General features: G+C 35.7%; 1 protein-coding gene across 2 annotated transcripts; it reads left to right on the forward strand.

The window, feature by feature from the left end:
* Positions 1 to 592: 592 nt before the first annotated feature.
* On the forward strand, positions 593 to 12,225 carry LOC110096360 (zinc finger CCCH domain-containing protein 36). Of its 2 annotated transcripts, XR_003701560.1 has the most exons (6): positions 593 to 1,311; positions 9,287 to 9,716; positions 9,824 to 10,050; positions 10,152 to 11,644; positions 11,754 to 11,887; positions 11,988 to 12,225. XR_003701560.1 is itself a non-coding variant. In XM_020822260.2 (5 exons), the coding sequence occupies exons 1-5, from the start codon at positions 792 to 794 to the stop codon at positions 11,781 to 11,783; spliced, it is 2,700 nt and encodes an 899-aa protein (XP_020677919.1). In that variant the 5' UTR covers positions 593 to 791; the 3' UTR covers positions 11,784 to 12,176. The 2 variants fall into 2 exon arrangements, 1 of the variants encoding a protein (XP_020677919.1); XM_020822260.2 differs by having other exon boundaries at positions 11,754 to 12,176.
* Positions 12,226 to 15,005: the final 2,780 nt, after the last annotated feature.

Here is a 15,005-nt window from a genome sequence, read left to right on the forward strand (position 1 = left end):
AAAATATGTTGTTATCATCTTGATGAAAACATTTTTTTTTATAAACTTCGTATGGAGAAAGGATACTCTATTCAATATTTAATTAGAATATAACTTAAAATCATTATATTATTTTTTTTTGGAACATTTATGCTAATTAAGACATACTCACACAAATATCATATACGTAAATTTTGAACTCAAGACATCTTGGTTGATAGTTAAAACTCCCAACTAATTGATCAAGATGAGCTATTTATTATATTAATTTTAAAATTAATGTAATACATATAAAATCAATTTAAATTTCTATTATATTCATCTTAAAATAAGTTCAATAAAATTTAAATTAATTTTGATAAAATTTTATTCAGAGTATTCTCACCTAAATTTTTTTGCCCGTCATGGGCTAGATATTGAACCAAGCGGTTCAACATGGTTTAACATAAGTGCCAACAGAGCGAGATAATTTACAAAATTATTGTAATTTTTTTTTTCTGAAATTACTATATCGAAGCAGAATTACCAATCCATTCATACTATTATTTAAGTCCTAAACACTTCATAAAACCATTGTTATTTTGTTTATTAGAAGCACTTTGTGACTCGGCTTCAGCGAACCAAACCACCCTAATGTGTACGAAGGAGGAAGAAGCTATAGGCGCATATCGGGGGCAAAGGTGCGCAAAACCTAAGCGAACCTATCTGGATTCTTGAGTTGTACGGGCGAAATCCGAAGCTCTTCGACGCTCCCCTTTGGATAGCTTAGTGATCGTCCTCAAGCTTCCATCGCCGTCCTCGCCGCCACAGGCATGCCGGAGCATTTGGAAAAGGCCGATCCCTCGGCTCTTGCTGATGGTGTCGATTCGCCCATGTTGGATCAGGAGGATTTCGAAGTTGAAGAGGAAGAAGTAGAGATGGATGAGGAGGAGGAGGAGGAGGTATCAGAAGGCGAAGAAAAAGAGGACGTTGAGGCGGAAGAGGAGGAGGACGATGAGGAAGAGGCTAGCGAAGTTGAAGAGGAGGAGGAAGTTGAAGGTGGGGACAGCGAAGGTGAAGAAGTCGAGGAGTTGGTGGAGTATGGTATAGATCGAGAGCAAGAAGAGATCGACGAGGTTGAGGAGGTAGAGGGAGAGGGAGAGGAAGAGGGTGAAGGCAACGATGAGCAAGAGGCTGAAGAGATGGAGGAAGAGGGTGAGGATGAAGGCAGTGGAGAGGATGAGATCGATGAGGAAGAAGTGTTAGTGGAAGATGAGAGAAGGGGGAAAGACGACGAAGAGTCTGCCGTCATTTCTGCAGAAGCTGCAAGTGCTGCGCCGGAGGATGCCAAGGGTTTGCCCTTTTCCTCTAATATTCGTTTTTTCACTTCCATTCTTGCTGCATTATCATGCGCTTTTCTTCTTAAGAGATTGATGTAGAAATCAGCATACTTAAAGATTCACTAACGAAAATTGTGGGAGGGTGGAGGATATAAACACCAAGCATTTGTTAGGGTTGGTCATGCAGCTGGAAAGATGGACTCAAGGCGGTACTTATTTTGAGAAGTCTGAGATGCAGTGGGTCGTATTCCGTTTTGAGCAGGGAATTTTTGGGACTTATCGATTTAGTTTTTTTATTAGACTTGCCTGAGTTGGTTCTCTTTTGTATTAGTTCTAAGATGCATACAAAGGATATTCCAAATGAGAAGCATTATGTCTTCTTTCCACAGCTTACGTAGCCAATCAATGAGATATATAGTAAAATAAGTTTAATGTTAGAATAATGAAGAAAATATTTAGATGATAGATAACTTAAAAATTTTCAACTAAATGTTGAGTCTATATATATACTATAGAATTAAAAATTTTTGCACTAAAAAGCTGTTTTAGAAAGCAAGGAAAAATTGTCCCAAATGAAGCCTTAGTGTTAAAATAGAGAGAGATGCCTTAGGAATATTATGCTAGAAGAGATAGCATATAAACTTAAAGGTAAATTTTATGAAACTTCAATTAGGTTAGTTATGTACCATGCATCTAAATGTTTCATAGAAAGAAGTTAGTGATAGCTAAGTTGAGCATGAAGGAAATGATAATGTTAATATAGATGTCTGGAAGAACTACTGAAGCATAAATTAAGATACAATTATTTAAGAAGGGCGATTAGAGTGGCCTTTATTGAAAATACTATGGTTGGAAACAAACTTCTATGGTTTGAACATAGAAATAGTAGTCCTTCTATTACTATTTCTACAACCATGTATCCTCCTCCTCCTTCATTCCCTCTATTTATATATTTCAATGTCATGATGCTGCATTGCTATTTCTATTATGGTTAATATTACCATGATACTAATAATAGAAATAGTAGGCATGATGAAGATTGCGATACTCATGATCATTATTGACAACTTCATTTTCATCTTCCTTTTTTTCTCAGCCTTTTTATTGGTCTCTTTCATTTCTGGTATGAACAACCATCATTTATGATATTTCTTGTCTTTCAGTTGCAATTCTTCAAGTGCAAGGGGCTGTTTAATTAGTTATCTATTTAAGTTAGGTTAGCGAGCTTAATTAGTAAGCTTTTGGAGCTTCAATCATAAGTTGCATTAAGTCGGTTGGTTGGTTACAAGGAAGCCTAATATAAGCCGATGAAGCTATTTGGTGTTTTTCTTCATATTTGCGTCTTACATTTAGGTTTAAGTTGTATGATGGAATTGCTATATCATTTAAAATTATGAAAACTTTTGAAAACGCCTCCCCATGACCAGTGTGTGTTACCCTATGAAAAATACAATGAGCATAACTTAAGTAATACAACAATGAGGGCACAAAAATTATCCAGAATCTAAAGGAAGATGGGAGCGAGAAAGACAATATGAGCCTAGAAGAAAACCCAAATCCAAATCCTATCCATAGTTTAAAATTGCGCAATAAGAGGCACGCCTCAAGGCTCGCCTCTGCGCAATTCTACCCCAAAGAGCCTCATTGCTTAAGCAGTTTCGGGTTTGGGTGAGGCTTACGCCTCATGGATCCTGAGGCGTGCCTCAGAGGCTTAATTGCGCAATTTTTGGTGAGGCTTACGCCTCATGGAGCCGGGTCCCACACACTTAAGTTCTTAAAAAAAAATCATTTCATCCCTTTCTTCTTTCCGCCTACCCGAATTGAACGGAAGAGCTCCGCAAGCCGCAGTCCGCACACCATAGCTTCCCTCGGCCGGCCTTCCCGCCGCCTCTCCCGCCAGCTCCGCCTCACGCCGGTGAGAAACTTGAGTCAGGCCGCCCTCTACGACACCTCCACTATGAGTTTTAGGTATTTTTTTTAATTCAAGGTTTTATTTTTCAAGTTATAGAAAATCTAGGGTTTAAATTTTCTTGAGATTTTTTATTTGATTTTACATTTGTGCATTAGGAAACATGATTAGGCGAAAGGAAAAGTCAAATACGTCATTGCGGAGGGACCCTTCTTGGAAGTACAGTGTACAGGTTGATGTAGGCGGTGGAGAGAAGACATACGTGTATTTGAAATGCAATTTTTGTGATGGGACATGATTGGGTTTTAGATGTTCTTTCTTATTTGTATTTTGGGAGTTTTGACTTTTGATAGACTTCAAGTTGTGAAATGGTACTTTGAATTATGATATAAATGCATATAATGCATCTAGTTTATTGTTTTCCACTAAGTTCACTTCACATTTAGATGTTTTTATTGTATCATAGATTCTTACTGTTATTTACCTGCTAGAATACTTAAATTTTCATTTACGCAATTATTCGTCTGTGAGGCTTACGACTTTCAGCGCCTCGAGGCTTATTTACGCAATTTTAAACCTTTATCCTATCCATGGATGTCAAATGAGGACAACATCAACAATAAAGAGGAATAACATATGAGCAATGTTGCATCGATATGGATACGACGACACGGATACGACACGATACTGGTATGGGACACGTCAATTCTTAAAAATACTGGATACGGGTACGGGTGGACATGTCACTATAATTTATAAATCATACATAAAAATTAAGAAACCAATCAAAGCATAATATTTGAAATTACAAACAAAATGAAAGCAACATCATTTGTAGCCTTGTAACTTATAATATCAAAAGAAAAGTAAGCATTAAATGTCTAGTACAACAACAAAAGCATAAACATAAATTGTCTAGCATATGAAGCTTCAACTATTCAATAGAAGGAATGATATGAATAGCTTCTTTAGTGATTTATCTTTGAACCTCTATATCATCTTCAATAAATATCATAGCTTCTAATTCAGGCTTATCAAGTAAAAGTTTAGCAATTTCTAATATTCCCATATCATCAAGAGACTCAAATGCATCTCGGAAATGAGTGAACCTCGCTCGCAGCCCGGAAGTAAATACGACGCATCCTTTTTTCAATTTTTTTTTTGTTTTTCAACAGACACGCGTATCAGATACACGTGTCCTTTTGAAATTTAGTAGTATTTTAATTGGATACGGCTTTGCCATATCTGACACGTATCGGTGCTGTATTGGAGGCATGTCCGTATATCGGTGTATCAGATACAACACTCCTTCCTAATTAGGTGTATCGGTGCAACATAGCGTATGAGGGGTAGAGTGAAGTTCATTAAGGGAGAAGAGGACAAGGAGGAGAGTTCGCCATGGAAGGGAGAAGATGGGAGCCTGGCTTTTAGATTGCGAATAGATTGTAGCAAGAAGACTACTAACTAAGCTAAGTGAGGTTGAAAGGGATCTTAGTTTATCTTCTTTTCTCTTTAATTGAACATAAGTCATGCTTGGCTTAACTTGGCATAAGAGAATGGACAAATTTGTGTTTGGCAAAAAAAAAAGCTTAAACTGAGTTAAACAAGTTAGTAAGTTTGAATCAAATAACTGCTAAGTTCATTCATGCATCAAATGCAAGTAGTTAGAGAAGAATAGGATTGTAAAGCATGATATTCATGTAATTTCGAATAGTATAATGCTGGTGTTGTTAAGTACTATTACGATTAGTATTCTATAGTATATTTTATTTAGTGTTTTATGTATTCATCCTAAAACAAGACCTTAAAGAATCCTCAAGCCTAGCTAACAAATACAAATGGCTAGACAATGTGTTTTTTTTCCTGCATAGAAAGGAGAAGGATTTGCACAATATGCTTATTAGTTATCTACTCTTGCTTTCGGTATTCAATAAGGTCTTCATGATGTCTTCATTTTTCAACCATAGAGCTATTAGTCAATGTGGCCTTTTTTGCATGTTGTGGCTTATAGCTTTTTTGTCTTACTCTATAACTGCAACTTGCAAGTTTTTCCTTCATAGTGCATATCTCCAAGTCATGATCTCCTGTTAAATTGATATCATCAACATACATACTTAAAATGGCAGGCTCATTATTATTATATTCGCAGAAAAGGTTTGATTAGAGTGGGTCTGTTTGAACTCTAGTTGACCCACAACTTTTGGTTGATATTTTGTATCAGACTCGAGTTGATCATTTGAGCTGTAAATTGTTTTTTTCTTTAAATTGCCTGCTATTACTGTTTTCCCAGATTAATTGATCATTATAGAAATATCCATATTGACTTCTTCATTTAAGTCACTATCCAAGAATACATTCTTAACATAGTTGGTGAAATGTTCATTCAAGGTTGATTGCCATTAAGAAAATATCAATGGTGTTAAGTTTAGTTACAGAAGTATAGATTTCAAACTAGTCTATCTCATAAGTCTAGTTGAATTCTTTTGTAACCAATCATGCTATATATTTCACAATTGATTTTTAGATCAATATTTCACATTGAATACCCATTTAATAACCAATAGGAATTGCATCATGGGTCTTAGAGTAACTTTTCATGTTTTTTTTTTTTTTTTTTGGAGCTTTCATTTCCTCATCTTGGGCCTTTGTCTATTTTGGTTTATTAAATTTAAAAGCCTTTTCTATAGTTTTCAGGATCTTAATTTGTGCTAGTTTGGAGACTTAATTTTTTTTACCTAGGAGGACATATGATCATATCTCACCATTTTTGTAACAGGGAGCAATACATATTCTAAAATAAATCTTATTGTGTTATTTATCTACAGATAAACCTAAAACAAACAGAATCAAGAATCAAAATTCACACGCAACTACTTGACTCATGCCAGATGTCACCGATAATAACAACAACTGGGAATGTGGGAGGAGATAAAGCAACTCACTATAACTGAAATCTCACCAAGTAATAAGAGTGGGTAGATGTTTGAATTCATAAATTATTATCTTAGTGACCTAGAATACTTGTTTATGTTGAATTGAGAGTTTGAAGGGCTTAATGTTATGATTGTTCTTTGATATTGGTATATTGTTTATTATTTCATATTTTTTATTAATTTAGTAGTTTAATTCTGATGCTTACAACCTACAACTCAAATGCCTTGATAATTTCACCTCGCATTATGGATATATAATGCCTCAATAGATGATTCTGCAATTTCAAACTCTAGCTATAGTAATCAGACTTGTGACAAGAACTAAAGAAAGAAGATACACTTGTTATTGAAGCATTTTTCGTTATGTCCTGCTTGGTGGAAGATCAATCAAGGAGTTCTACATAATGGAATGGGGAATACGAAAAGAATAAGGTTTGAAGCCTCTTGTAGATTAGGGTGAAGCATCCATAATGGAATGAGAATAATGTCTAATCGGATTGAGAAAGATTTAGCTGTGCAAACTCCAAAAATTGTCTACAACATTAATCAAGCCTTTGTCCTACTACGTGGGGTCGGCTACATGAATCCTTTTTCTCCATCATGTCCTGTTAAAAATCAAATTCTCATTTAAATCTAACAAAGAAATATAATTTCTAATATTTTCTAATCAAGTCTTTTTAGGTCTACCTCCACTTCAACCATTCAACTTGAATTCTACTTATAATATCCTCATCTATTTCACCATCACTCTGAACAATAGATCTGAGATATTTAAAACGTGTACTCTTATCAATGACTTGATCGCCAAAGTCACAATCCATCCACTAGGTCTAGTACTACTAAAATTACACTCCATATATTCAGTTTTAGATCTACTCAAGTGAAAACCTTTAGAATCTAAGGTTGACATCCATAATTCAAGTTTAGCTTCAACTCCCTCTCTAGTCTTATCAACAAGAAGAATATCATCAGCAAAAAACATACACCAAGGTACATCCTCTTGCAAATTTCTTTGAAACAAGAACTAATGAAATAAATTTATTTCATTTTTGAAACAAGAACTAATTGATCACATGATTCACATCTATTTTTTACCCCATCCTTCTTCATCATTATCATCATCCTTATCCCTACCCAGGAAGTATATGATTTGTTCTCTCGTATATTACACGAGCCTTCTACATAATTTATAACTATCTTGGCTTTGGCCCATTTTTTTTCCCTTTCTAATCATTTCAGAAAAGTGTTATCTACTAGCCTTACTAGTTAATCTCTCATTGATTGTTGTAAGTGCCCAAACTACTTCAAGCTATTTTCAATTATATCTTATTTAGCTGGTGCTAGTTTGCCACTCCCACCTCCCTTTCTTTTGCAAGTTCATTTTGATATTTTGATTTTCGTCATACTAAACCTGACTATTAGTTTATTCTATATTGAATTAACACTTGAAACTGATATTATCTTTGCATAATACTCGTAAGATAATTTTTCATGATATTCTCTTTTTTAGCTAGCAAATAATACAATGTTAGAGCTTAAACCAGTTTTTGAATAACCTTATTTGATGCCTAGTGTAGGGAATTTGCTAACAAAGGAAAAAATGGTGAGAGGTGTAATAAACTTGTAAGATTCTGTCCATCCTACCCCCTTGCGGGTCTACAGGAGGAGGGGGGAGGCAGCCGGTCCGGGTGAACCAAGGGGGGGTTCGGCCGAACCCAGGGAGCAAGGGGGGAAAGTCACGGTGGGCCCCTTGGGCCCACCTATTTGAATTCTTTGATCATCAAGGGGGCGTATCAGATTCTTAGAAAAATCACAAAACCCATAAACATTTTCTTAGATTGGAGAAAAAAAGGTAACATCATCGCTTATGGACATCATGCCCGACCTAGGAAGGCTATCTTCTTTCCTAGTTCAACTTTTTCTTATGAAACTTGTCACGGTTATGAAGAGGTTATATTTGAATATTGATCTTTTTGTTGTTGTTACCTTGAACTGAACATATATAAGGTATAGCTATAATAACTTTAGTCGAAGGCTGAGCACCCTTAGTTGGCTTGAAAGATGGTCAGCAGTTGGTGTGTTTTATTTCTTGGATTTTCATTTATTTTGTCTTTTTTGATGATATGATGGGTTTGCATTTGTGCTTAGGAATCTTGGCTATCTTGGTTTGGCCAACTCTTAAGTTGGCCTATAGATTGAATTTTGTTGGTTTTTAGCTGATCTTGTATGTCATTGATTGTGGTTGTGATTATGTTTGAAGGTCAAAAGCCCAAATATCACTTGATAAATGTTTGAATTTTCTTCATTAACATGTTTCTATCTATGATGCAAAGACACGAACATGGCAACAAGGACACGACATGTCACAAACAAGAGTCACATCAATTATTAAAAATATAGGACACAGACATGATATTGTATTTTTATATCTTAAAAATAGTATATAAAAATTGAATAATTAAAATATTAAGAATAATTGAGAAATAATAAGTCATTTAACTAGGATTTGTATTTAAAATGATTAATATTAGGATGTTGACAGTTAGACATGGATGTTGTGTCAGGTATTGAGAGGGGAGATGAAAATGTTGTCGAGAGTTGGTCATCGATGTTGTGCAATGGGCATCATACATCGACGTTGAGACGACGTTGGTCTTTGATATTGAGATGACGTTGGACAAATATGAGATGTCGAGATGGTGTGGGGCATGATTTTGGGTGTAGAAATTGTTGGCGTCAAGTGTCAATGCAAGAAAACATCAAACTTTGATGTTGAGATGATTTTGAAACACTAATGTTGTGATGAAGTCGGGCGTCGATATTGAGAAGACATCGTGCGTTCTTGTGAAACCCTATATGTAATCCGCTAGAGAAAAATGAAAATAGGAATGTTCGGTGAATGGGGTTAAAACTAATATGATATGCTTGAGTAAGCTTAAAAGTTGACTCGAAATTTCAATCAGAACAAATTCAACTCAAGCCAATATTTTAATCTTTGCATGAGTTGAGGATGGCTCATTTGAACCTGCTTTATGACATGAAAGTCTTATCCTTTATCATATGCTATTCCTCTTTTTTGGTACATTCGTTTAAGATGGTGAAATCTTAAGTGCATGCTAAAGATCAGAATTGACTCTCTTTTGCAGCCAGGGATAATGCTGAGAAGCATCATGCTTATGATCATTCTAAGGTGCCCTCAACTAATATCAAAGAGTTTAATGGTACAAGTGTGAGCAAGGGGAGTTCTGCTTTAGTTTCTGAACACATCACAGCAGAAGAAAATGGAAATCTGGAAACTTTGTTGGGCGAGACATACAAGGGGGTTCTATTAGAAAAGGAAATCACTAATGAATCACCAAAACATGTTAAAAATAACTCCTTGGAAACTCAAGGAAGTCTCCACTCACTTGGCTCTGATAATACCAGATCCCTGCAACCTCTGAAAAGTGATTTATCTATTGAAGGTGGTGTAAGAAATGAATCTGAGATAGTAAACTATAATGTTTCTGAAAAAGGTGAATCCCATCTGCAAGAAAAAATCAATTCACAATTGTTAGAGGACTTGACCCCCACGTGGTAAGTTAACTATGCCATTTTGGAAGTTGGGGGTTCCTGTGAAAAATAGAAATTTCTCATCATGTTTCTATTCGGTTTTTAATTTTTCCTTTGCTTTCGTTCTGTAGTGGCCATACTCCACAACGGAGGCCTAGGAGTTCCTCACCAGGTTCTGAACCTGAGAGAATGAACAAAAGACTTGCAAATGTATGTGTATTTTATGCTAGAGGCTGGTGCATCAAAGGGAATTCATGCAAATTTCTTCACCAAGAAGATGGGGTAAATAAAATTGAGCAGCAGACCAAAGAAGACACATTTGGAAATAACAGGACATTGGATTCTCGTGCCAGTACAGGTATACTTAATTAAATAGTCATTTTCATTTTCTATTTAAGAGGTAGGTTAAACATGCCTCGGAAGATGGGCAGCTTGCAACTAATCTTCAATTGTCTTTAGGTTCAGAAAAAATAAGTGAAAGATCAAAAGTATCTCCTGCACTGTTAGAATCCAATCCCAAGGGTTCGTTGGGATGTAATTCTCAATTGCAAAGAGCTCTTGTTAGGACATATGGTACAGGAAGCCACATGACATCTCAGCTTGCTGACAATTATGACATGCACAGTAAAGGAGAATTTCAGCAATCTGATCATGTTCAAGCAGACTACTCTTCGAATCGAGAAGAAAACAAGAAAACTTATGGTAAGATGAGCCATTTTGAATCCATTGTTGAGAGGCAGCCTGTTGATGCTTTCTTATCCAGAAGACACCTGATTGAAGGGAAACTTGTTAACGAAATCAACGAGGACTCTCCATATGACATGACAATTTCCGGAAGAACTCGTCCAGTAGATACATTTCTTTCTAATGCTAAACACTACTCAGATAGTTCTGCTACATCATCCATTCTGCACCGGAATAGCAATAGTCCATCTCCTTATGGAAAAACAGAAGGCAATGCTATTAGAAGCGTGCAAAGTCATTTCCTAAATCAAGAATCTTACAATTCACATAGTTTGGCGGATTCTCAAAATTCAAGATTGGGCGGTTCTTTTCAATTTCCACAATTGGATTATAGGCTTTCTCGTGCAGGAACACCACCAAATTCTGGCTCCACTCGAAATACTGAGTATCTTGAGGGACATAGTTTGTTAGATCTTGATAGAAGATACCGTGGCTCTGGGTCTATCTCGCTTACCAGAGATTCTTCCCCTTACAACTCACGCTCTGAATTACGAAATATGATACATCATAATATTCCCAGTGATCTGACATCTAGGCAAACAAAAAAAATCCAATACGATGCTTGGGAGCCATCCCAACCTTTTCGATCTTCTTTGGCCATTGCAAGTAAAAGTATATCCTCTCCTAGTCAATATGATCCAATTCTTGATAGCATTGAACCAGCGACTGCCAATGCTAGAGATTGTTTCCATACTTCCCGAACGACTCCCTTTCAAAATGCTTCATTTCTTCCCACAAAAACTGAAAATGCTATTTCATGGGATGGCATGCTGGCTAAGAATGCATCTTTACATGATTCTAGTGCTCATACTTCTGCGGATGTATTTTTCACTTCTACCAAATTAGAAGGGGAAAACAATTCCTTTCCTAGCAATGAGAAGTTATGGAATCCTGATCGTTTGCTTGAAAGGTCAAATTACAAAGATGCAGAACTTGGCGGTGAATGGAAAAATAATGATAAGAGCAGGAATATCAAGGAATCTAAAGCATTGAAGATTTTTCATACTGCTTTAGTAGATTTAGTGAAGGAATTGTTAAAGCCATGGTGGAGAGAAGGACAGTTAAGTAAAGATGCCCACAAAACAGTAGTTAAGAAATCAGTTGAGAAGGTTCTTAGTGCATTACAATCCCATCAAATCCCTAGCACACAAGAAGCAATAAACCAGTATCTGACAACATCTAGACAAAAAATTTTTAAACTTGTTGAAGTAAGTGGCTAACTTCTAGAAAATGAAAAAGTGAAAATTAAGATTGAAGCTACTTTCTTTAGAATCTTTATATTCTGTTCCTGACTTGCATTTATGTTTCCTTTTGTAGGGCTATGCACAAAAGCATGCCAATTCCTGAGATTCTGATGAACTCACTAAGTTAAAATATAGTGCAGAGTACCTACATGGTTCTATTTTTGTATATTAAGTAGCTGGTGTGGCTAAGACAAACATCTTACCTTGGTATGCTAAAACGTTCCCTTTGTTATTTGAGTTTCCTTTTAAGGTATGCTGCATAGTTTGTCAAAAGCCATTCCTTTCCGTGGTTATTCTGTTCCCCCAGGTGATGGATATCGAGATGCGACTGATTAAGTTTGTTAATGACATTATTAAGACATGGAGGTTTTTCTTACCCATGCCATAACTTATTTCCTTGAGAGTATAAATCTGAAGTCATGTTACCAGAAATTTTTGGCAGTTATGATCCAGTCCTCATGATTTTGAAATATTATAATTTTGTTCTTTAGTTTTATTCTGAAACTTCTAGCTGTTTAGATAAAATCTGAACTTCAATTATACCAGTTTACGTCTACCCATCTTTGATCGTTAACTTTTGTGCATCTTTCATATCTCCTATTTCCTTAATGCATGCAGCATGTACTCTAGGCGTATCAGAGGTTATTTTTCTCCAATCTTAAGGGCTAGGAGTGCTTTTCTGTGAATATAGATCATTGAATAGACATTACTTTCCTGGTTTCTTTTTTTTTTTAAATGTAAATCTGTAATGTACAAATGTTTTCTATTATACAAAACTGGATTTTCCTGGTATCTATTGCAATCAGTAGATCCATCAGATTGATTAAGCATGCATATAGTACCTGGCTCATTTTGAACAAGGTATTCTGGACCTTTTCTCTCATTATGAGATGCTGGAGTACGAGAATACTTGCTTTGGCCCCATAGTTAAGATTACTTGAAAATCAAGAATTGAATAATAAAGCATTCATTTACGAGTATGTTCTTCCAGTTAAGGGTACTTGAAAAGCATGAATAGAGCAATAATATCATTCATTTTACAAAAAATCGTAATAAGATATCAATTAGCAAATAGCCCATTGTTGTTCATTTCAAATGGAAATTTTCATACTTGAAGCCTTTATAATTTCACAGAAAAAAGAGACTGCATTCGTTTGACTTTCCCCAAGCTCGTAGGAACGTCTAGTCTAGTCTATGTGGTCTCGGATGTTTGTTTTAGTTAGTGCTTATAAGGTTCATTAGTTCAGGTTATATTGCTTGTAGAAGTGCCAGGAGTTACAAAGCTTGCTGGTTTCTTAAGAATGTATATGCTAATAGACATGATTTTTTTTTATGATCGTGACTAAGGAACTTATGATTAAATCTTGAATACTTGAGATTAATAAATGCTAGAACAATCAGTTGAATAGGTTACATATAATAAAGTAGTTATTTTAAGATATTTGAATAAAATTTAAGACTATTTGTGCAGTTTTCTTAGACACTTTTTGATGTAGAACGGGTAGGAGTTGTAAAGGAGAGGAAGTCCTCTCCAAAAATCTGAAATATTCTCTTACAATCTTGTAGAGAAAGGAATCCAAATCAAACCTGAAATAAGTTTCAGGTTTTTCTAATAATGGGGATGGAGCTTGGGAGGAAAAATCAAGCTAAGGCCTTGAGATAATTTGGGCCAGCAGAGAGAGGATTGGGTAATTAATTTTTTCCAAGTAATTGGCCGAAAGTTTTCAACCCAGCAATGAGGAGAAGGGGGAAGCGGGGATAAGGAGATGGAGGGAAATAATTTCCTAACGGCGGGACCACAGGGAAAATTAAAGGGATTTTAATTCATAAATTCCCTTAATTGGTTTAGGGAGGCTGGACACAGGGAATTTAATGGAGGCTGGCGGGATGTGGGTGAGCTGAGAGGGAATTTAGCAATTAAATCCTAAATCTTATTCTCAGAGATTTGGAAATAAGGCTTAGGAAAGATCTGTTATAAGCAACGTACAGTGATTTAAAAATAGTTTCCAAAAGCACTAAGGGGAGAATAGGCAATAATTATTTTTTCAAGCCAAGGTGGAGGTGAGGTGGAACCGGCGGCATGCATAGACCATGGGGAGATTAATTAGAATAATTAAAACTCCTTAATTTAGATAAGCGATTTGGGAAAATTATTTCAAGTCCAATTTGAATTTCAAATTCAAATTAGATAAAAATGGAAACTTTCCTAAAATAAATTTAATTAAAGAGGAAAAAGATTTTGAAATTCTCAATGATTAATTTTGAATTTCAAATCTACCCACATTCAATTCATTCTAAAATATGAAACAAGCTTGGATGGGAGAGGAGGAGAGTGGATCGGCGGCTAGGTGGATGGAGGCCGACGGCATGGGTTCGGGTATGGGGGGATTTGGGGTGGAAACCGGCGGCTAAATGGGTGGAGGATGAAGACGATGGAAAAACAATTAGAGAAAAGATAAAAACGAAAGAAAGAAGATCGAAGATAAAAAAAAACGAAAAGGAGAAAATAAAATCAAAAGGAGACAATAAAACCGCGAGCCTTTGGAATCTTCCGAAGACTGACGGGTGATCCGTTTGCCCTTCTCCAAGGGACTTTAATTCACGAGCCCAGACCCATCCTACGGCTGGTGACAACTTCGATTCCTCTCCAATGGAATCTCACTCTTGTCATCTCTCAAGAAGAAAAGAACACATTGTGGAAAACAAATTTTTTCATATTAATCAACCATCCCATTACAATAGATTAAGGCCTTATATACAGGCCATAACATGAGAAAATCAAAATTACAAAAATGCCCCTTGGACCAAGACACTCACATAAACTATCCTAGGGGTAAAATAGGAAAATACATAAAACAAGAGCTAAAATTCAGAAAATAATACATAAATGAAAATTTAAATAATGCCCGTCGATTTACGACGCCGTCTGTGATAGATGCGCCAAATCTTCGTACCGATGTCCGCATCACTTTTGTTATGCAAACATCAAAATTTATACTCATCAGAAACACAAGATGTGCATTAGAATGAGCAACTTGACTATCTACACTCTGAATTATTTTAATTGATTTTACTTAATTAATTTTTTTGATAGGGATTTAAGTTCTTTATTATTATTATTTTTTACTTTGAATCATTCGTTTGATGCTTTTTATGAGAATAGATTGTGTTCTATGATTGTCTAAACTCCTTACATTAATTTGTTTCACTGATTCTGCTATGATTTTGGGTTTGATTTTTTGTTAGTTTAATGCCTCTTCACCTTGGCCTAGCTCAATGCCCGTTCAACAATCTATTCTTGATCTTTTGATTCTAAGTCTCTCCT

Source organism: Dendrobium catenatum, unplaced genomic scaffold (genome assembly GCF_001605985.2).
Source record: "Dendrobium catenatum unplaced genomic scaffold, ASM160598v2 fragScaff_scaffold_864, whole genome shotgun sequence".
Classification (NCBI taxonomy): domain Eukaryota; kingdom Viridiplantae; phylum Streptophyta; class Magnoliopsida; order Asparagales; family Orchidaceae; genus Dendrobium; species Dendrobium catenatum.